The 23,793-nt window shown below is 37.8% G+C and overlaps 1 protein-coding gene across 5 annotated transcripts; it reads right to left on the minus strand.

Moving 5' to 3' along the window:
• Window positions 1-1,165: 1,165 nt before the first annotated feature.
• On the minus strand, window positions 1,166-22,711 carry LOC123772061 (DNA repair and recombination protein RAD54B). Of its 5 annotated transcripts, XM_069311233.1 has the most exons (19): window positions 22,634-22,711; window positions 20,847-21,030; window positions 19,972-20,083; window positions 18,348-18,774; window positions 15,558-15,657; window positions 14,297-14,401; window positions 12,692-12,937; window positions 12,231-12,449; window positions 11,515-11,655; window positions 11,077-11,301; window positions 10,829-10,958; window positions 8,844-8,919; window positions 7,795-8,071; window positions 6,491-6,710; window positions 5,918-6,077; window positions 5,525-5,651; window positions 3,658-3,784; window positions 2,915-3,033; window positions 1,770-1,936 (listed from the first exon to the last, which is right to left on the minus strand). In XM_069311233.1, exons 2-19 carry the CDS (start codon window positions 20,925-20,927, stop codon window positions 1,844-1,846), a joined length of 2,985 nt encoding a protein of 994 aa, XP_069167334.1. In that variant the 5' UTR covers window positions 20,928-21,030; window positions 22,634-22,711; the 3' UTR covers window positions 1,770-1,843. The 5 variants fall into 5 exon arrangements, with proteins under 5 accessions (XP_045620884.2, XP_069167333.1, XP_045620882.2 ...); XM_045764928.2 differs by lacking the exons at window positions 1,770-1,936; window positions 20,847-21,030; window positions 22,634-22,711 and adding exons at window positions 1,166-1,343; window positions 21,932-21,973; XM_069311232.1 differs by lacking the exons at window positions 1,770-1,936; window positions 20,847-21,030; window positions 22,634-22,711 and adding exons at window positions 1,166-1,343; window positions 21,790-21,924.
• Between the last annotated feature and the right edge of the window lie 1,082 nt (window positions 22,712-23,793).

Below are 23,793 nucleotides of genomic sequence, written 5' to 3' on the forward strand. Positions count from 1 at the left end.
CTTTAACATTCTGTTCATTCAAAGCAGAACTTTTCTCATATAAATTATTATTATTCTGTATTAGCATATTGTACATATTTAGGCATGGGTTAGGTTAGGTGTTTAGGTTCTGTTGGTGATTATTTGTAGTATGTGGGTGAAGCATTTACAGTGTTGTAGTTCAAACAAAAGTTGACAGCAAAGCCGGAAGTCTTCAGTTGCGAGTCGTGTGTAAACCGTTTTTCATTCGTAAACGAGGTTTGGTGGGTGCATGGAATGGACTATGTCTTTGTTTGGAGGATGGGTGGGGTAGGGAGGGTTTAGTATTAGTTGAGTGTTGGTTACTTCTGTGACCATCCTAGCCTGGTGGTGAGCATCTATTCAGTCCCTAAATCAGTAAATACAATGAAATATTATATATGTTTTGTTTGTAACAATAACCAGTTAATCTGGCAAGCCAAATTTCTTTAACAATTTTATCTTGTACTTGCCTAACTTTGGCTACAGGGAGCAAAATCTAGTTCTATGGCCTACCTCCCAGCTACTGTACCTGGTACTTTTGTACTTCTTGATGTCCTAATATACTGTCATACTTGCTCTTAACCCCTGCACTATGCACCTGTCTCGTGTGACAAATATGTTGTGTGCACAAAACAAATATTTTTTCTAATATTGTTAAAATGCATTCCCTGGTCATGGGAAACTAACAAAAAAAGTTTGTATGTAGCTTACTTTGGCTGTGGTGGAGAGGAAAATCGTAATGATGTCACTGATAAATGAGATGCCTGGTGGAGGTTGCCCTGGCCAGACAAGTGGGGAAGTTGCCACGGTGGGGAAAGTTTAAACTGATTTCAGTATCAAAGTGCAATGATGCATTAGGCTGTCAATAATGTCATTTATATATCACATGGTGTAGAAGATCGGTATAAACAGATATATTCATGTAACTAATGTGTGTACAATAATATATTCTTTGAACAATAAAATAGTTTTTTGCTGTTATCACTCTGTATACACATGATATACATATATCTACATTTTTATGTACCAAAATGAGATGCTAAGTGCCACACATTGCCAGAAAACATGACCTGATACAACAAAATGCCTCCAATATACTATGCAGATTGTTAATGCAAGCCACAGCATTGCTATTATTGGGTTCCTGGTCACTAAACCATGAATATGAATCATTAACAAGTTTATTTTCTAAAGGAACACTAGATCCTGATGTATGATGAGTAGAGGATAAACCCACAGCTGTGCACTGTTGTCTTTTGGAACGTCACCACACGCATCTGGTTTACTGGTACCTGAACCTTGTACATAATGTTTATCACTGTCAAGGCCTTCTGTGTCACTATCTGCAATGATGCCGAAATAAATATTTTCAATAATTAAGTGATGGTGTGAGCTGCTGCTTGCACTACACGTTAGTACCGAGGGCGCTCGCACTGGGGGAGGGAGGGTGTTGATTTTTTTTTTTTTCGAAGATGGGCTAGCATAGTACATAACACCAGAATATTAAAAAATATCCAGCAGACTGATTCATCTTAAAGTAAGTAAATTGCTAAACAACCCTCCACTGAAGGAGTATAGGTAAAGGACCATGAAGATACTCTAGTATTTGGATAGCCACATGGGATGCAGTGCCATTAGAATCTAGGTTAAGATTTCTGGTGTTAGAAATCATGCACTGGTTTTTTATTCAGCCAGTTGATAATTTTTTTTCACTGACAGCAATGATATGATTAAGCGGGATAAATAAAGAGATAAATTAAAAGGCAATATTATAAAAAATACTTGTATTCATACATATTTTATGAGTTACATTTCTTTGTCAGTTTTTATCATAAGTACAGTACTATGATGCAGCTAATGAATCCTTTGTTTTAACATTTGGCTCACTACAGAATAAAAATGTAATAAAGTCACTGGCTGCTTCCAAACATGGGTCCTGGAAGGAAAATAAATATTTTGTATTGCATATTGCTTGCATCATACATATGCTTCACTATGCCACAAAGGGCTGATTAGTTTATTCATTTAATGAGTTAAAACCAAACTATAATGCTTGCAGAAATTAAATTTAAATGTAATGGTAAAAGTTTGAAAAATGCACTTTATGATGCATTCAATCCAAGTTGAATATTTTACAAAATTAATGAGTAAAGTATATACAAACGAGCACAATATTGGAGTTCGGAAGGCAGTTACTGAATGGTATGAACAAGTGGGGTGAAAAAAATGTTTGATAAGAGTACTTTTACTAAAATTAACAAGAGCAACATTCCATTCTTTGTTCATAAACTGAGAAATTGCAGCATTATTCAATTATATTGAGAGAAATGTATACATCTTAAATTATTGAGAACAAGGTCCAAAGAGGCAGTAAAAGATTTATTTATACAGTATAGCTGAACAGAAGTGAAATATATTTTGAACTTTAATAGAATACCAAACTTTCTGGAAGCATTTTGTCAATATCTTTAGATATAACATTTCTTGTTCAAATCTGATGTTGCCATGATATCTAGGGTATTACAAGGCAAATTTTTTAAAGACTTTACAACTGTTCTCAATTTATTTTGAATCCTAAAAAAAAAAAAGAATTAATTTACAACTGTACAACTGTGAGTCAAGCATTTTAGCAATACTTTTTTGGGTGGAACAAGCTTTTATTTTCCTGATGCTTTTGGCAATTTAGAAGAATGTGTTAACTTATCCTCACTTCATGGTAACTGAAAAATCAAATGTACTAAAGTGTTACTGTCTGCTTGAGCCACTAATTTTGTCAGGGAAGGAATGACATTTCGTAGAATTTTTATATAGAGCAAGAAGGCCATATGCAACTAGATAACATTTAAAAAATATGATAACCTCATGGGAAATGTTTATTATTAAATGCAGTCACCAAAAATATCAATGGGCTAACCTTAACATCATCAGGTGCAAAAGGTGGAGCGAAGTGGCACCAGTTATGAAGTTGGTCCATAGTGGTGGCAGTGGTGTTGAGATGACATCCAGAGCGTCCTCCACTATACAGCTGGCATGCTGTACAAGCAATTTTTGTTATACGTAAGCTACTGTACAGTATATAATTAATGTTTTTTTAATTTGTTGGGACAGGAAGCCTGTGAATATATTAATTTTATACTTTTTTTTTTTCTAGATTTCCTCCCCCTCCCCCCAAGGTATATACTAGACTCTTCCCTGGCAGCAACCCCACAATAGCTGCCTAACTCCCAGGTACATATGTACTGCTAGGTGAACAGATGGATTAGGTGAAAGGAAACATGCCAAACTATTTTCTCTCCCAGGAATTGAACCCAAACTTCCCGATTGTGAATTGAGAATAATTCAATCACAATTAAATGAGAATTGAGCACTGAACAATTGAGAATAATGTCAACTGCACTCAAGACCCTACTATTCAAGTTCTAGTAACTTTTAACAAATTAACAAACTTATTACAGTACATATAATGAAGGAAAGTCCTGTACATTGGCAATCTCTGCAGCTTCTCAATGTATTTTCTTAAACATAAGTCCGAACAAAATTAACACGCTGATCATACAGTATTTAAAGAGGATGACAAGGTAAATGGTTTTGATAAATACAGTAAACTGACAGTTCTAATATTTCTAGTCATTTCTTATAAAATACAATAAGACATACCTCTCTCTGGCTGCTTAATAACTTGCTCCTGTTGTTTAGCCTCAGAAGCTCCGCCCTGAAGATCACACCGACACTCTAAGAGATCGTGTGTTAAGCATGCTGTCTCACTATGCATGGTGAAGAGATCCTGGAAAAATTAACAATACATATACTGAGGCAATGCAATAAAAATACTAAACCTTAATATTTCTAAGTCAGAAAACTCACTGTTAAGAATAGAGAACTGAGCATAATGAAACAACCTTTTCAGGAGGAACCACACTGGATCTTCAGATTCTGAACTGGTACTCCAGGCCAAAATCCAATACACCAGGTATATGTGGCCATCTCATGGCTTACCAGAAGCAAATACCAGAATATTGTCCATAGAGAAAATACCCCCAAAAAGCTTCAAAATGCACAAAAGAGAAATGTTTGGACCAAACAAATGTCAAAGTCATCCTAACACCCAAAATATAACTTCGCCAATTTCCTTTCCTGCCACCAGATGGCAGCAAGTCAAACAGATATGACAGTGCCGTCACCATCACAGTTATGTCTGAACTAACTCCCAGAATCTACAGGCAGAAAAAGGGGAGCTCCCAGAAAGGAGTATTTCATTAACAGTACAACACTTTTTGGAGTCGTCCTCTCAATGGCTCCCAAGAGCTTATTTCTTACGGTGCTTCAATATGAGGAGCCAACAGTTAGCCAGCACTGCACCCAAGGGGGAACAGAGGAAGAGCTAAGCTCAGTGATGGAGGGTACAAAAGCAGCTCCATGCACAGCATGAGACCTTTGGTGCTAAGGACCAAATAATGCTAAACAATACCCATGGCCATACCCTTGGCACCCCAACCCCTGGTGCTTCATCAATAGAACAAGAAGAGTGCTTCGAGTGTTAAGCCAAGATCCCCTGCAAGATGCCAGAAAAGACATCTATAGACCTCGATCCTACCCCAAAAGACTCCATAGACTCAGAAGCCAAACCAGAAAGAGATGGGGGCCACTGCAGGAATTTGTCACAACTGTGTCTGCATCGAACCCAGGCTGGGCAACCCAAAGAGTGGCTCCCAACATCCCCTCAAGACCTATCACACTTCAGATCATGTACCAACGAAAGGGGGGAAAAAAGCCAGGTGCACCTACCCTATGCACAGACATATTGTGTCTTCACCTTGAAAAATGTGGGCTTACCCTGAAGTGTCTTGAGCCAGACACTTCTACACCTGCATCAGTCGAAATCAACACTTTCACAATGCTGTCACTGCCAGATAGGTCCAAGTCCAATGACAACAAATGTCTCAGACTCAGGTATAAAATCAATGCAAATCCTAGCAAGCAGAATGCCCATCCAGTGCTAGGAGCATTGACAAGCACTTGGGAAAGCCACATAAATTAGAAACAGGCTTGGAAGACAAAGCTATATTCTCCCTAAAGAAAAAATCATAGGGAGTAAACTATTGGCACAAATTGAACAGGAAAGCTGTGCACTGAGTGTGTTTCACATAACACCCCTAACCATGACCTGGGAATATGTAGTGAAGGTAGAATGCTATCATCGACCTCTCCCAGTCCATGTTACATAGCAAGTCTTCACAAAATATGGCTTTGGTGCCCAACCTTTCTGGTGGTTTTTCTCCTAGGTACTATGATGATCTTAGATCCCCCAGACACATTTAGTCTTTACTGAGGTGGTCTCTACTTGAGGTGAGCAGCAATCTTATGAATCATTGGGGCCAGATGTGTAGCAAGGGTAAGATACCAAGGGAGTTGCCCTCGGAAAAAATGCTCCCAACTGTAACACTATTCTTGGAATATGAATAACAAATAAATTCTACTGTCTTCAGAATTGAAGTTAAGCCCCCTGAACCACACACATACCAACCTTAAGTTCCTCAATCGAGAAGTGAACCCTGTCAGACTCGCGAGCATCCACTACAGCTCCACTTAAGCCTTGCTTTTTAATCTGTCGCTGATACATCTTCTCATCCAAGGATCCAGTTACTAACAATCTGAGAACAAATTAAGAACAATTAATAATGCCATGTTATAAGCTATGAAATTAAACTTTAAAATTTTCAGTCACTATCTGCCTGTTTAACTACACTGGGTGTATGTATTTCTCTCCAAAAGTCAGTATACAGTATTTTTTAATTTTTCAAGTAGTTTTTTAGTTATATTTAACCACTGTTTCTATTACATCTTGTCATTACCCATGTGGCAGGGATGGATTACATAGGTATACACTAAATAAGCAGGAAAACAGTATCATACACACCTGTATATGTAAACCTTCCTTTTCTGACCATCTCTCCAGACACGTGCCATTGCTTGCATGTCTGTGGCAGGATTCCAGTCAATATCATAGAGGATGATCCTGGATGCTCCAATCAAGTTTAACCCCACTCCTCCTGCCTTTGCACTCAGTAGAAATACAACTGAAAATGATTAGTTAAAAAAACTTTAATTAGATTCCCAGTCAAATTTTACCATTACTCCTTTAACATCAATATGCTATCCCTCTATTCTTAATAAATCATTTTGTCAGGGGATAGGCAGTCTGTGTATGCATATACATTAGGCTGGTTCAAGGTTCTGCATTCCTTTTCCCTTCCTGGTCAAAATACTGACCCTTCCCAGGATGCAACTTCACAAACGTTAACTTCCAGGTACTGTACCTATTTACTGCTAGGTGAATAGAGGCATCAAGTCAAGTTACGATTAATAATGTTGCCAAACAAAGGCTGGGAAGGGTTTTTAATTTATGGCAATTTATCTCTAATGGGCATTATATCTCCTGAGGACACTGTAGGTAGGCCATTACATGAATTACAATAAAACATTAACTTACAATCATTGGAATGTTGGCTATTAAATCTATCTACCAGCTGTTGACGTTTGTTAGTTGGTGTGGATCCATCCAGTCTGAGATAGGGATAGTCGTAGCGGGTGCAGAGTGTGGCCAGCATGTCTAATGTGGATGTATAATTGGAGACGAGAACAATCCTCTCTCTTCCTACTTCTTTCAAAGCCCACAGCATACATGACACTACTGCCAACTTTCCACTGTCCTGTTATAACAATTAAGTTTATATTTTTGAAGAAAATTATTTCAGAATAAGTACAGGATAATTACTAGTAGTAATATGAAATTATAAATATCATTATCAACACCTTTACCTTACTTTTAACTTTCAAATGGGGCAATCATAGAACAAGCTTACTGATAAAAAGGGTTGAATAAAGAGTAATGCCCTACAGACCAGTAGCAATAACATGCAGCCCATGTAAAGTAACTGGAGAACAAACAGCAAGTGAATGGAGGAACACCTGCAGGGGACAACTTTTTTAACAGATACTGTACATAACATGGCACTTCTACAACAAGGTCATCAGGGGGGGGGGAAGAGAGCTGGAAAGACTAAGATTATCAAATAAAGCACAAAATGTAATAAAATTATTAATTATTTTTATTTGAGCAGGACCCTCAGTAGCTCCTGTAGCCAAGAACTCAATTAACCAAGCCTTGGGAAGATGCACCAGGTCTTTAAAAATCACTCTTTCATACTTTAACCTAGAATCTAGGTCTATGAAGTGAGAGATATCGAATCCAAAACCAAGAAAAATAAACACCAGAGCTCAAGTGCAACAAAATTAGATAACCTCGGGTAATGAGACAAATGATCACTGATGTGGTGTAAACCCCTTAACCATGATGTGTCCCAACTACCCCAAAGTGGCAGCCCAGGGTTACCCGGGTTCCCAGTCAGCTCACCTAACACACTAGTCGCCCAAACCCAGACCATACACCCCACAGAAAAGAAGGGAATTTCTCGGTTTTGGGTTCTGAAGACTTGAATCATGGCACCCTTGCCATGATTCAGGTCCTGATTTCTAGTAAGCAAGAGATGGGTGGAGACATACATGCCAATAACAATTTATCCCCATAACATTTCACTTCCACAGAAATAATAATGATGTTATTCAGTGTGTTGCCATTCCATTCATAATAATTTTCACGATCATTAAAACAGAAAATTATTGCAACAATTCTCTAGCAAAGTATCTATAGAAGTATCTAACCCATTTCATAGATTGAGAAAGGTACTCTATGCAACCACACACATTTTATCCTAATGAAAAGGAATACCTCACCTTTTCATCAAATATGCCAGACTTCAAATGGGCAGGAAGCAAACTTGCAGCTTCCAGAGTTAGTTCACTGTGTTTTTCTTGGTCATTGGTTACAGCCAATAATGCAGGATGATTACACAGTTTACGCAAGGCTAAAATTGCTGACAAATGATCTCCTGTGTCAACATGGCTGAAACACTTCTTTAAACTTCTACATCGTACTATGTCTGAATATAATGATAATTGTGTGTCTGATGGCTGGCAGAACACAACAAATTCTACTTTTGGTGGCAAATATCTAAAAAAAAAGATAAAAAATTCATTAGCATATACAGTACCCTTCATTTGTGCTCATGTTTGAAATGCACAGTTTTGCAGTTAATTTTTTACACCACTCAATGGAGTGACAGTTGTGCAAGCTGGCACAGGGTAAATCATGTGTTATATTTTAGAGCCATGGTCTGCCAGTTTGCCTGCAATTTAGTGCAGCTCACTTAAACCTTTTTACTCCTCATGTTGATGGATTTTATGAACTTCATGGATTGCGACCATGCATCATGGCACCTCCCAAAACTCCCGCAAATTCTCCTGTAACCCAAGATACCCCATGAAAAATTCTACAGGTAATTTTGACTAGAATAAAAACTTGAAAGTTATAAAACATCTTGGAAGAAAGGTCAGCTGCCTCTCTTGGGCTTGTCAAACATGACTTAATCCAGCACATACAAATAAGAAGTGGCCAAAATTAATAGTACAGTGTAGTTGCATATTTCAGTTAACTAAAGGCCAAGACGATGTAAAGAGTATAACAAATTCTTTGAAAAAAATATAAAATATGTTGTTATCTGGGTGGAGTACTGCATTTGTTGAATCATTTAGATAATTGTAACAGGAAAATGGAGTGTACTCTTTAGCTATAAAGGACCGTTGAAAATGTCTTTACTCATAAGACATTTAATATTCTAAGAAGCATTCAATATTTATTTTCTGGGAAAGAACTCAGACTAAATTACAAAGTTTGGATATTATCTCATCATAAATGCCAATGCATAAGTAACATCATTTATTACCTATTGATGGTATCCTGGGTGCGCCTTAGAGTGAAGAGAGATGTTATTCTGTTCAGCTGAGAGGCCCGACTTGTACCTGAAGCAGAATTAACCTATTTACAACAGAGAAATGACTAACAAATGTTCAATGGAGAATTTTACTGTACACAGCAGAAGAGGAATACTGTACACAGAAACCGCATTTCTACAAACTAACGATGAATCAATCATAGCCAATCAAGAGAGAGATCACTAAGCCAGGCATATCTCACAAAGAAAATTTCTTTCTTTGGCATGTTCTGGAAAGAGTACTGGAAAGACAGGACATCACAAGCGTAGCTCTCATCCTGTAACTACATCTAGGTAAGTACACACACTGCTGTGGCCCTTTCCATTTCTAGTTCCCATTTATGCCTTCTAATCATATTTCTCATCTAAATCAGAATGTTTTTATTTACATTTTCAATGTATCTTCTATGTTGTGTAAGTTCAATTCTTTGAATTTCTCCTCGAAGCTAAGTCTTTTACACCTAGCATCAGTCTTGGCACAAATCTCTGAACTTTCTCAATTAACTTTTTGTGTTGCATACATCTGATTGGTCTTTTAATGGAAGGGAACTTAGTTCATTTCTACAAGTGTTCGCCCCAAGGTCAGCATCCATATTTACATAAAAAGGCTGCTAGTTATGCATGCTTATTTGGCTCCACTTACATGCATGAGCAAACATTTAGCGTTTTGAATCACAACAATTCAAATATTTGAATTAGAATAATGGTAGCACCCTACACTCCATTATGTTTATCATCAGCATAATTTAATCTCAACATCAATAAACTTGTTTCTAAAAACCAGTATACGAAATCACATTGAGATACTAATCTCTCATTGGAATCATTGGTATACTATTTGTTCTCAGTGTATTCACGTACAAAGCTAAATCAAATCTATTCTCTAATGTACATTGGCAACTGCTGATAGCCTATTGAAAGTTTTCAAATATTGCATATCAGCAAAAATTTAAAATACCGATATGATTAAAATGTCAAAATTCTGATACTATATCTGACTAAATAGTTTATTGTCTCCTTACAACTCAAGTTTTTGAATGGAGCTCCAAAATAAAAAAATAAAAAGTTTGTGCATCCCTGGGGTATATAACTTCTCAGTAAAACACAAACCCACTGTTCTCTAATACAGTACTGTACTAATGATAGTTATCTTCTTAAACCTTCATTACAATTCATTTACTCAACAGAGGCTAGTGAAATATCCACTGAATGACCATGGGAATACGTATCCAAGTTTACTCCCAGATTCCCATATGATTAGGTGTGGCTATATGGATAATGGTGATGGTATCCACAATAGGTACAATTCCAAGAAGCAAGATTTGTGCACATTGTGTGTACTCAAACACATGTTATGAAAGTACACTAAGCATGAAAGACCTTGGTCATTGAGAACTCGATAGCAATGCACGTTGCTATCGATGAAGCTAATGGGAGATGAGCATTCCCATTAGCTTTATTAAGAATTACCAATTATTAAGAATTCACCAGTCTCCGTGGTGTAGTGGTAAGACACTCGCCTGGCGTTCCGCGAGCGCTATGTCATGGGTTCGTATCCTGGCCGGGGAGGATTTACTGGGCGCAATTCCTTAACTGTAGCCTCTGTTTAACACAACAGTAAAATGTGTACTTGGTTGTAACAACGATTCTTCGTGGCAGGGGATCGTATTCCAGGGACCTGCCCGAAACGCTACGCGTACTAGTGGTTGTACAAGAATGTAACAACTCTTGTATATATATCTCAAAAAAAAAAAAAAAAAAAAAAAAACAGTCTAGTTCGAATTTCCAGTAATCCTGGTCTACTGGGAAAATAGTTGTCATAGAAGAATAAATGTTTTTTTTTATGTAAAATACATCAATGAACATCACTGAGAATACCGAGATGTGAACGAGTATTACTTTACTGGCAATAAAGAGAGTATTCATTTTAAACTTACCCAATTCCTTTTCACTCTGTGATGAAGTTGGCTGCTGAGAAGCAATTATGGGATTCTCGTATACATTGCGAAAAGATGCTGACGAACCGAGTACACCTGGATTCACAAACTGTACGAGGGCGAACAACTCCTGTAATAATAAAGATAATTTACTGGCTTTAACCCAGTTAATGTTTATTATGTGAGACAACTATACACAAAAATGCTACAATATGCCAGTTCAAACATGCTTTTTAAAACACTCTCACTTGAAGATCATTCTGGACTGGAGTTCCTGTAAGTATGATACGTCTTCTGCAACTCAGACTTGCAAGAAGGGATGTGGTTTTTATGCTGACATTCTTTAAGCGGTGTCCCTCATCACAGAGCAAAAGGTCAAAGTTTAGAGTTTCAATTAGATCAACACTACGCATAAACATTTCATATGATATAATCATAATTCCTGAGTGCTGCTGTTTGCTGAACTGTTCAACCTGGAATAGAGAAACTACTGGTATAATACAATAAATACCCTAAATGCATCAAGAAATGTAAGCTTAATGACATTATATAATTGATTCATGAGTGTACCAGTATCTTTTTGATAGATATGAAGCAAAACAAATTATAAAAATTTGTATTTTAATTTAATAAAGTTATTACATTAATATACAGTATTAGCAAACTCATTTGTCAAGTTACCATACCTTGTTGCTCTGATCAACAATGTAGACTTTAACTCGTTCTCTCCCAACCCATTTCATGAACTCTTTGCCCCAATTGTTTGTGAGACTAGATGGAGTGACGATCAAAACTCGCTTCACAACTGGACATCTACCATAGGGACCCTGACAATTTTTTATATATTATACCCCACACAACTTTATTTTGCCTTAATACACAAGAAAATAAGACTTTGCATGTAAATGAAAAGTTCCTTTCTGATCATGGCACTCAGGTGTGTCCTCAGACAAGGCTCTGCTTTTTTCAATGACCTATGCACAGTTGAAGGGTATCAAAATTTTACACACATATGCACCAGTGATCTTTTAAAATGTCTGTCAGGCCATACTGATGTTAGGACACAGGAGGGTTGTTAATTTAGCACAATGACCTTGAGAAGGTTTATTCAACCACCCTTAAACCCCTTTAAAGTGCTACTCTTCATCACTCTACTAATCCTTAGTCGATTCCTGCTGGTCTGGTGCAAAACATTAAAAAGCCTTTACTGTGTACTCTGGTGTCCACATAAATAACTTGGAATGATGATCAAATGGAACTAATATTAATTCAAAATATTGTCATCCTTAATCACACATTAACTGAAATGACTTAATATATATACAGTATTACTTTTTCTAAGTCACTATTAGCAAGAATTAGAAACCTTGACAAAATTTATATTTAGCATGCAAAAACTTACTTGTTTAAGAAGGGTCCACACAAGAGCAATACACTGCAGTGTCTTGCCAAGGCCCATCTCATCAGCCAGTATTGCTCCAAAGCTGCCAACAAGCCTGAACCCCATCACACACTCGTACAGAAAGATGACACCCTCATGCTGGTGTGGTCGTAGCTGTCTACTGATGTGTGGATCAATAACTACATCCACCACTGTTGCTCTACTTGTGTTATAGTCCCACTGTCAATGAAATAAGATAGTTCACATATGAATGGGTTGTCACTAATATTGGAACCATCAAAATTGCTTGTTTGAAATTGGCATTGAAGTGGGTGTGGACTGTGTTGGTTGACCTCACAAACCTCATATTTACATATGACATTTGGCAGAGTGGTGCCAAGCAAACATGTTCTATAGGAGAACATTCCAAGTGATGATGAAATTGATGACAGTACCTGTACTAAAGAACATAGGACAGATACCTGATGTTGGCTTGGCGGTCTGGGCATGACAAGGGCATCATATTTGGTAGGGTCAAACAGAGGCTCAATGTCTTTACTGGTGATAACAGACTTGTCATGTGATTGACCTAGTGTAGGGAGGCGAAAAGGTTTTGGCTTCGGTTTGGACAATTGGATTGCTTCCTTGGATACATTTTGAATTTGTTTTATTTCGCTTTGAAAACATTCACCACTTGCATATTTCTCAGCACTGATTTTGTCTTGAATCTGAAATTATAATTTGATGTTAAAATTAACGTAGGTTTAATACTTGAACGCAGCACTGAATGTAATGAAATACAATACCCTTTTCTGGTGGGGGCCCTTAGCAGCTTGCTATGGCGGTATGTCCACTCACAAAATGAGTGGCGCTGCCCAATAAACTCGCCCCTCAGGGCAAAATTTAAAAATTTAAATTTAAGACCACAATTAAACACAGAAGAACATCATCTGCATTCAAAATGCCCCAGTACAACATGGGCATGCTGCAGACAAGGAATATCCATTAAATAGTGCCATGTCAATACCCTATTGGAGTGCGAAGACCCAAGCCCAGATATTACTCATAGATATACCGAAACGAAAGCCACCAGAGCAACAAACTCCTGGACATCATGAGTGAGGACGCACAGGCAGTCAGCTGAAGGGAACCAGCTTACGGGTGACCAGGGAGAGCCGAGTCTTGGAACACAGGACATGAGACAGTTGGCAAACAGTGCCTTAATCTGAAGAGTGAATGTAGCATGCAAATAATACCACTTTGTGGTTTTATGAGTGTGTAAGATGCACCAACATTGGACAAACCAAGCATCAATGACTGACAATCCCTCCAGTAAGTTGGAGTCTCATTATTAGTTAAAAAGCCATTAATGGGCACAGACACAAAAATCATAATGTTGGTAAAGAGTTTGAGGCTTCCCAACCCAAAGGCCTCGTGGGTTGCCAGACAACAGGAGAGGGTCCAGCAAGGCTAAATAATAGCATTAGGCACCAAATGGTGGTGATAAAAAAAGTAAGAGCTGGAAAATAACAGGGACCAATATTACCAATTTTTATTACCAGACAAGCGAGAAAGGTAAAACATTGGAAAAACTATGAATTATGGGAACAAATACAACAATTAGTCCAGTGTATTGCAGCTCTTTAGTCTAATGGAAAATTTGTTTCATAGAATTAGTATGTCATGCAGCCAATTCTTTCTGGCCTACCAAGAGTTCTGTTTTTCTTGAAATGTTCCAGTGAGGCTACAATGTATACAGTATTGTATCTCTAGATTTACAAAATTTCATTAATAAATTAACCCAAAATTTGTGCATCTTTGTCATGTCATCTTTAGACATTTAAGATTTCTAGCAAAGATGAAAATACAAATGATTTTGATTTCAAGAACAGAAATATCAAGCTTCACAAAATTAACTGCAAATAAAAAGAGGATTATTTGTCATTACAATTTGGTTGGTAAATCAGTTTTGTTGTAATTTCTTTCAGATATGTTAACAACTTCATGACAAATACTGATAAAAACGGAGCAGTCTGAAAGTAATATCATTGCACATCATACCCAAAGCACTTTGTACGAAAACTTACCTCAATTTCCTTACTTCCAACAGGAAGTGTACTACCATTCTCTAATGACAATAAATCTGCCAACTTGTATCCAGATCTACGACCAATCTCCTTTCCCTCTATGTCCTGAAGATTAATAAAACATTTAGTAAAAGGTTAATGTAAAACTACACTGCTTTTCATACTGAATTTATCACCCATATAAAATCTTGTTTACACTCACTACATCACACCCTCCACATGAATTGTATTGCCCTACAGACACACACAGCTTTGAAGAGCAAAGTAAGTCTCAGAAGCAGGGAAGCAGCAGAGATATCAGAACTTAGTTTGCCTGAAGAGATTTGGAGACCTAAAGGAAGAAACCTGGAGGAGGATAGAAAAAGAATTTGTTTAAAAGCTGTAGAAGAGGTAAAGTCAAATCTTAAACCTATTCCACATGGAAAGTTAGGTAATGATAGATAAAGAGGGAGGCATTTTTGGTCAGTGTAGGTAGTCGAGGTTACTAGGGGGTCTAGGAGAGTACAAAAAGGAAATGCAACAGACTAATGTGTAAGTAGTCAGGGAAAAAGAATGAAGCATTTAAGGAAGCTAAAGATTGCAGTGAACAGACAAGCACAGAGATTAGGAAAGAACCAGCATCAAGTAACAAGGGAGTACAATAAAAGTATGGAAGCTCCTATTCATTTTTGAACGCAAAGAAAGATTACATATAGAGTAGAAAGAACTACACAAGTAGCAAAGATCATACAAAGCTATCAAGTGAGCAGACGGCCTAAATAACTAGGGAAAATAGAGAAACTTGCCCTGTTTCCACCACCCAATGGAGCTCCTGAGGAGGAGTAAAGCATCACAATACAGACAGACAGACAGACAGAGACAAAGCCTGTCACACAAGTGTCACTAGCCATCTGTGTACTGCCATTACCTTTATCAGAGCCAGGATTATTTTAAATTCACTAATGCAGTATTATTTCTATTTCATGCCATTCACCAGGAGACTTGAACCGTAGACCCCACGCACGTGAGGCAGAAGCTCATTTTCTATTTCAAGCATTGTTGCACACACATAATAAATAAATATGATGCTTGTTTTCATGTTATCCAAACCAATGCATATAAATGAATTTGTTTTTATCCTACGTTTAAGGAAAAATATCCTAGAATACTGTAATTTAACTTTGTTAACATGAGTATAATGTGTCATACACACTAAATAAAAAATGATTGGGACTAAAAACTTGTGTACTGTATTACATTACTTTTGTCCTTTCAGTGCTACCTTGAGAATGACAGTCCTGCTCTTCACAATCAGCACAGCATCCCCTTCCCAATTCTTGTGCTTTTTCCTGGACAACTTGCACCAAACCACTGAATAATATCTGGAAGATAATTGTTGGTTAATGCTCATCAGTTCATTTACTTTGAAGTTTTAATCATTCTTTGAAACTATTACATATTATTCACATATTTTTAACCCCTACAATGTCTGTACTTTAAATATTTAGTAATTTTATATATACTTTTTCAACACGAGTCTCCATGGTCACGTTAAATTAATTCATTTTACTCAACATTTCCATAGCTGTATATGTAAATCCATTTGCACCCAACTAAATAAAACATGGTTAATATAATTACCAATACATGAAGACAAGCACTGGATGTGCACAAATTATAGATTAGTGTGGCAGTACAGTTTCAAAGTACAGTCGTTGTGTTTTCACAGTGAGTAAATAATTGTGCATAAATTAAAAAGCATCCACATATAAATTTCAAACTTCTGTAACAAATAGGAAGTTCCTCTTATCCTTGTACTTAAGACTGAAGAACCTTGTGCTAATTTGTTAATATAAAGAAGTCTTTAGTATACAGTAAATGAAAAGCTCCTTTGTGAGCAAGACAATCGATTACTCCCAAAGACAAGTGTCCAGTATTTCTCTAGACATCTCAGCCTGATCAGTGCGACCTTCACATCTCCGACGGAACAAGGATCAAGCTGCCTTTCTAGCAAGTCTGTAGAAGGCAGGATGTCACAATAATATAACTGAATAATAGACATCCAACTGACACAACTGAAAAGTACAGACAACATTTTGGTCTGCCTTGAACCATTTTCACACAACTTCTTAATGGTCCAGTATGGACCAAATCCTCGTCATTTCCTTTATTTTCAGATGTGTGGGTTAGGTGTCTCCTGAAGGTATCTGGAGACAAATACAACCCAAGAGAGCAAACACAAAAATGGCAAGACACCGAAATATATCCTGGAGGTTCAGGTAAACGAGTCATATCAGCCCGTCCTCTAAACAAAGACCCAAAGTCCATTCCATGCACCCGCCAAACCCCCTGTTTATGAATGAAAAAGGGTTTACACACGACTCACAATTGATGAGATTCGAACACTTCCGGAACAAGTGCTTTGCTGACAGTTATTCGAACTACAATGCTGTAAATGCTTCACCCATACAACCACAAATACAAGTAATTGGCAACAGAACCTAAACATCTAACCTAACTAGTGCCTAAATATGCACAATATGCTAATATATAATAAAATTAATTTATATTTGAGAAAAGTTCCGTTTTGAAAAAGCAGATTGTTAAAATTGATGAATGCGTCTTTGAGGTCGACTGTTGAATAGAATGGAATTGGTCTGAGTATGGGTTGCACATACAGTATTGCTTGATACCACCTAAGAATGATCTAAGGGGGGTTCTGGATAACAAACTATCACTAGCGCATCACATTGAAGGTGTTGTGAGAGGAGGTTGCTCTACACTTTCAAATTTCAGAATCATTTAAATACATGGATGGAGAAATACTTAAACTGTTCACAATATTCATGGACCTCAAATTAGAATATGCAGCAGTTGTGTGGTGTCCATACCTCAAGCAGCACATCAATAGACTAAAAAGGCTGAACTGGAACTGAACTACAAGAGCTATGAAGAGAGGTTAGAGCCATTAAATACTGGTATGCAAAAGCTAGATGATACAAGGAAAAATAGGAGATATGATCACCACATACAAAATAATTACATGAATCAACACAGCTGACAAGGATTTTTTTTAACTTGTAACTTAAAAAACAAGACACCATAGTAGTAAGTTAAGGAAAAAGTTTTTACTAAAAAACATATACAAGTTGTTTTTTTTGCGAAGACAGTCATAGACAGTCGGAACAATTTAAGTGGTGGAGGATACCAAAACCATCAGTAGTTTGAAAGTGTCTTATGACAAAGATTAGAGGGAAGACGGGCCATCGTGATAATAGCTCATCCTGTAGCTGCACTTAGGTTGTTACACATTACAGGTATATGAGACAGATAAAAAGACTGACTGATAGACAGACATGAACCCAGTGAATTAAGAGATTGTGTTTACCTATCAGTATTCGCCAAGCATGACATCTTGCTCTTTGGCCATCACCACCTAGTAATTAATTTATAGCTATCTGGTGCTTATACGAAATATAATTTTTGTTATCAAGCGTGTATTATTATCCTATGCTTTACCTTCCAGTATGGTATCTAAACAAATGAAAACAATTTATACTACTATATATTATTTGTATGTGCATATATGCACAAAGGTGTGTTCTATTGTTTGCATTAAGGAAAATATAAAAATTTAACAAAATTGCAACCTCTTGGAGAACCAGAAGAGGTTCAATCCCAATTAGTGCACTCAAGCAAGATGCTATTTGCACATTTATTATGCAATTCACTAAACCTGATGACACACACTACTTTTTACTCCAGAGTCAAAATACTGTATTTCCAATCAAATACATGACAAGCCTTTGAAATCTTTTTCTTTCCAGATTTTTTTAACAATTACTGTACTCAATGTTAATAATGATCCTCAAAGAAACTTCTAAATATTTCATATTGAGATTAATACTTTTCCTCCTTCGAAACAATTTCAAATGGATGCTAGTACCTTTGTAAATTTTGTATACTTCTATGTTATCTTTAGAAAATTATACTGTATAAGACAACAAATGAGCAAACAGTGAAATTTAAAAGGCTACAATTCTTGGTTTTACAAAATTGTTTGACCACTTACTTTTCTTTCTGAGGTTCCTGGTTTTCCTCTTCTGCTGATGCACTGTAATGATTCCCTTGGCTGATCTGTGGCCTTTGCCATGGTTTTCCACATCCGACGAGCTTTCTCGATGGTACATCAAGTTGCCTACCAAGTGATCTTTTATGAAACCCTACAGTGTGTTTCAGTGCATTGCTGCCACTTTCTTGTAGTGGAGACACTAATATCTCTCTCTCTCCTGAATTATGTACATCTTGTCCATTATTTGACTCAATTAATGAAGTTCCTTGATTTCCAGTGCTATTGCACTGGTTGGAAGAGTTTGGCATTGTGTTGCCTAATGCAGTCTCGGGTTTCTTAATTAGAGACAGAATGTCTGAAGGACTCCGAAGTGGACCCCCTTTTGTTGTAACATGCTTTTCGTCCTTTGGAGTAGGCAGACCAGATTCTAGGACATTTAAAAAGAAAATAACTATATTAGCATTCAGTGTAGGTAGTAAATTTAAATTTCCATATAAATACACAGTATGAGGAATGAATTTTTTTTTTACTCTTCATCTTGGATGCCTTATTTCCTATGGAAACTACATTATCCCCCATTTGCAACCTTAAAAACCTCAATGGCTCCCTTAGGAAATGTCTAGCTCTCTTAGTACAGTACTTACAATACTTTTAGAATCTTGCTCTCATGAGGCATTTGTTCTCGAGACTCATTCCAAGATTTAGTCTTCACATGTTTAGGCCTATTTACAGTGCCAAAAGTACTCACTTTGTTGGAATTTCTTAAGATATTTATATGCTGTTGCATATATATGCAACATATATATTATTAATATGACATATATATTAATATGCTGATGCATATTAACTGTTTATATGCTTCTCATGGTACCCAGAGATTGATCAAACACCAGCTGGACTTTTGTTACAGTGCTGAGTGATCTTCCATGTGGTCCTTCACACATTAATTTGTGGTCAGGGTTGTGCCTCAGGATATATTTCATAGGTGTTGTTGTAGTTTGTTTAGCCTAGGGCTTTATGTTCCTCTGAAACCTGCTCTCTTTCAGTTGTTTACTTTGCTACTTGCTCCAGGGACTCAGCTTCTGCCCATTTTAGTGCTACTAATGTGCTGTGTGTTCTGGCTTTGGTTCTATACAGTACATGCTTCCCAGCAAACCCTGCTCTCCTATGGTTTCATCCCATGAATGAGAAGTTACCTGTCAGTTCCATTAGTCATATGCACTGTATTCCCTCACCCATACTATAATCACACACACAATAGATCATAAGCTATATGTTTGAGAGCAACAGAATAAACAACCTCCGAAAAAATTATTAGTCACAACAAAGTGAAGAAACTCCTCAGCCATTTTGGCCTTGAACCTCTGATCCTGTGAACTTGGAAGAGCATAATCATTCAAATAAATGCTATTGATATTTCTTGAAATGTTCATTGTTATCATGCAAAATTTTAAGATTAATCATGTTAAACACTTCTGGGTTGCTAGACACACACGGCTGATAATACAACCTAACAAACTGCCTGAGAAGTGCTACATAAAAGTACTACTGTATGATAAAGTACTACGGTATGTTTCAAGAAGCACAAACTACTGTACAGCAATTTAGATAAACGTGTTCTCACCACCAGTCTCTGTATCCAAGCACGGTCGTTTAACCATTGAGCCGACAAATGGTGGACTGAATGCTGCTCTCTTGAGTAACTGTGAGGGTGCTGCCGAGCGTCTCATCGTCACCTGTAAGAAAATGTAAATACTGTACAATACAGTCACCTGTAGGGAAATGTAAATACAATACAGTACAGTCACCTGTAGGAAAATGTAAATACAATACAGTAATTCAAGTTATAATACAGATGCAATTATTGATATTACATATTTATTTATTATTTACTACTTAATTTGTTAAGTAACTCTATAATAGTGGAATTTAAAGTAGAGAAACTCACGGCTGGGTTACTTATGTTTTAAAAGCCATTGGTAAACTGTCTTGGATATGGTGATTTGTATCCACCTCACCTTACCTCGTCTTCCCTTATGAAAATAACAAAATGGATACAATTTATATCATACCCAGGATGATTTGCCAAAAGATTTTAAAACTTTACCTAACCTAACCGTACTCAAGATAAGACAGTCCAACTTAGTGACATACTGGGGACATGTATACTGGTTTAAGAATTAGAAAATGAGCTTTGTCAAAGTGCCTGTGTACAACTTGATATAGTACCCAAGATAAGTTATTATTTGATGTTACTAACTTCTCATGATTGCATATAGGTCACTTAGGTTCGCTAATATATACTTTACATGTGATTTATTAATTTTTTGTAATAGCTTAAAGTATGTACTTTCAGAGCACTGCTAAATTACTGAAGATCAAAAACATTTTGCAAGCGAAAAGGACTTTTTCAAAGCCTATCATGAACATTATTTATGTATGAAACCTATGGTGTGCGAAAAGCCTGTGTACACTGTGAGCGTACCAGAATATATTTACCTGAGGGTCACTGAGGCTTCTGTCCCCAGAGGCCCACATCAAAAGGATATCAGCAGCAGCATATGCTAGATTGGCCAACATAAGAACAGCCTTTAGAAACTTGTGTAAGGAATCATTCAGGACCTTGTATGCCACCTACGTCAGACTAATCCTGGAGTATGCAGCTCCAACCTGGAGTCCATACCTAGTTGAATACAAGACAAAGTTAAGAGAAGATTCAAAGGCAGACCAGTCCCAGAACTGAGAGGTATGAGCTACGAGGAAAGGCTACGGCAGCTAAACCTCACACCCTGGAAGAGAGGAGTAAGGGGAGACATGATAACAGCCTAGAAAATTCTAAGGGGGAATTAACAGGAAGGACAAAGAAACTATTTAGCACAGGTGGAACACGAACAAGGGGACACAGGTGGAAACTTAGTACCCAGATGAGGCAGACACATTAGAAAGAGTTTTGTCGTGTCAGAGTAGTTGACAGATGGAATGCACTAGGCAGTGATGTGGTGGAGGCTGACTCACACAACTTCAAGTATAGCTATGATAGAGCCCAATGAGATCAGGAATCTGTACACCGAATCTGTACATTTTGTGTAAAATTTCAGAGCTGGGACTAAAGAGCCAGAGCTCAACCCCCACAAGCAAAACTAGGCGAGTTCAAACACACTAAAGGCCTCGACGAAGACAAGAAGCTGGCGGCTTGTCAAACGTTCTCCTCCATTTGCCCTGATAAAAAAATAACAGCTGAATTTTAAATCTACCACAGTTTTGGCCTTTACAGCATCGGCGGGTAGGCGGTTCCATGAGCTTAGGAATCATTTCCCTATGGGTGAAATATCTCGTGTTTTCAGTCCTACACTGTGGTCTGGGGTTGGTTGTTTTAGATTCAGCTACTGGGAACAACAGTTGCAAGTAGCACAGGCTATGGGCGAGCCCGTAGTGGACTTACTGGCACAGGAGAGGGGCTGGAACTCTTGGAGGGGAAAACCATTGTTTCTTGTTTGTGTGTTATCAGTATGTATATATGTCATATATGGTTGTATCAATGTTGCCCCCCCCCCCCGGGCACACCACACGCCAGAGTAACCAACCTTCAACTCCTTAGTTATGACAGTGTACTTGAAGATTGTTGTGTGAGGTGTTTGGTGTGGCTCAAGACGCCCGCCCTCCCTCCAGGGTTGCCAGATACAAATTGCTGAAAGTAGCGAGCTGACGGTCTAAAAGTAGCGAATTTGTAATAGGAGTAGCCCAATTTTTTGTTTTTTTTAACCTAAAAGGGGTACCACCTCTGGTGCAAGTGTAGGGACCCATAGCCTCGGAGAAGAACATAAAGAGTACCCAGAGAAGACCTTGTGGATCCTCACTGAACACTTATATTTTCTTCTCCTACCACCCCTATTCTTTTAGTATGTGTGTATATATATCTAACTTTATTTTAAAATTTCATTACATAAAGAGGATAATGCACAACCTGAAGCCCAAGTAAAACCCAGGAGCCCGACCAGTTGTGTAACCGGAGCCCGACTAGTTGTGTAACCAGACCCTGACCAGTTGTGCAACCGTAAGCCTAGCAAGTATACATCTCATCCAACCCCCACAAAGCTAAACAGTCCCAGAGCACAACCAAACTCCATTCCTAGCTCGACCAAACAAAAATCTCATTAGCCCTACCTAAAATCCTCCACTTGCCCTAGACACCAACTATTGACCCATAGCAAACAATTGAACTATATACAAAAAACGAAACCCGGATTTCTAGCAAACATATAAACATAGAGCCTTAGCAAACAAACCTGGAGCACTAGTACACAAACAACCGCTGAAGCACAACCATGCACGAACCGAAGCCTGACCATGCACAACCCACAGCCCAAGTGACACCCCCGGAGCCCGACCAGTTATTTAACCGGAGCCCGACCAGTTGTGTAACCGAAGCTCAAGCAGTTGTGTAACCACAGCTACCTCATCCCTTTGTGTGTATTTTACCTCAATAAACTTATTTCAATTTCAATTTCAATTCAATCTAATCCAACCGAGCCCAATGCGGTGGTGTAAAGGATTACAGAGGCACATAATCGGTGCTATGGAGCTATATTAGATTTGCTATATTCCTCCTGTATTTTTGAGTGTATTAGTGGCTAGTTGTAATGCAGCTAACTCTATGTAATTACCCAAGTGTAGTTAGATGATAAGAGCTATGCTCCTGGTATTCCGTCTTCCCAGTACTCTGTCATATGACACTGAAACTGACAGCGTCCACTGCCTTCTCACTTAACTTGTTCCAATCATCTACTCACCTAGTAGATGGTTGGAACTACCACAACACCTCACCTACTTCAGCTTTTTAGTCCCACCTCTAAACAAATTGTAGTGTTACACTAGTAGTCTATTTAGATCTGCTGATTTTGTATGCCTTGCAAGGTGCTCCAGTGCAACCTGTTGACATTTGAATTGAGCCATAGTCCTCATGGCTGTCATGAAGTGTGTATAAAGAAATCAAGTGTCAAGAGTTGTAGCTTTTTTCCTTGGAGAAGCACTAGATTGTTGTTACTATTTTTGCTGATGGAAATGCACGACACTTGTATTAACATGGTACAGATAATGGAGTATCATTAACTGGTAAACAATGCTAAGAGGAATCTTCAATCTGATGAGGGTTGACAGCACTTCTATTCAAGCATTTGTACACAGGCTGCCTACTGGTGCAGTGGCAGCACTTAATGGCCGGCCAACAGTATCAGTTGGTCTCTAAGCAGTGCTGGTCATGTTGAATCTTTCATTATCTTGGTAGAGAAGAGCCTTGTTCAGCTGCATAATTTTCTTATATGATGGAGTTTTAGCTCCTCCCGTCTGTTCATGATTCTTGTGCATCCAGGGACACCAAAAATATTATGCTCATGGCTTCATTTTGAATTCTTTCTAATCCTGGGGGATTTTATAAGCTGTAAGGCAT

This window comes from Procambarus clarkii, chromosome 69, assembly GCF_040958095.1.
Source record: "Procambarus clarkii isolate CNS0578487 chromosome 69, FALCON_Pclarkii_2.0, whole genome shotgun sequence".
Lineage (NCBI taxonomy): Eukaryota > Metazoa > Arthropoda > Malacostraca > Decapoda > Cambaridae > Procambarus > Procambarus clarkii.

What these genes read in the sequence shown, in the direction of transcription:
- LOC123772061 (XM_045764926.2), bottom strand. Translation starts at nt 20,927, where the DNA reads ATGTTGGCCAATCTAGCATATGCTGCTGCTGATATCCTTTTGATGTGG. An exon ending in TTGGAAGTAAGGAAATTGAG is followed by an intron (nt 12,938 to 14,296) that starts GTAAGTTTTCGT and finishes TTATAATTTCAG; the next exon opens with ATTCAAGACAAAATCAGTGC. An exon ending in ACCCAGGATACCATCAATAG is followed by an intron (nt 8,072 to 8,843) that starts GTAATAAATGAT and finishes CTTTTTTTTTAG; the next exon opens with ATATTTGCCACCAAAAGTAG.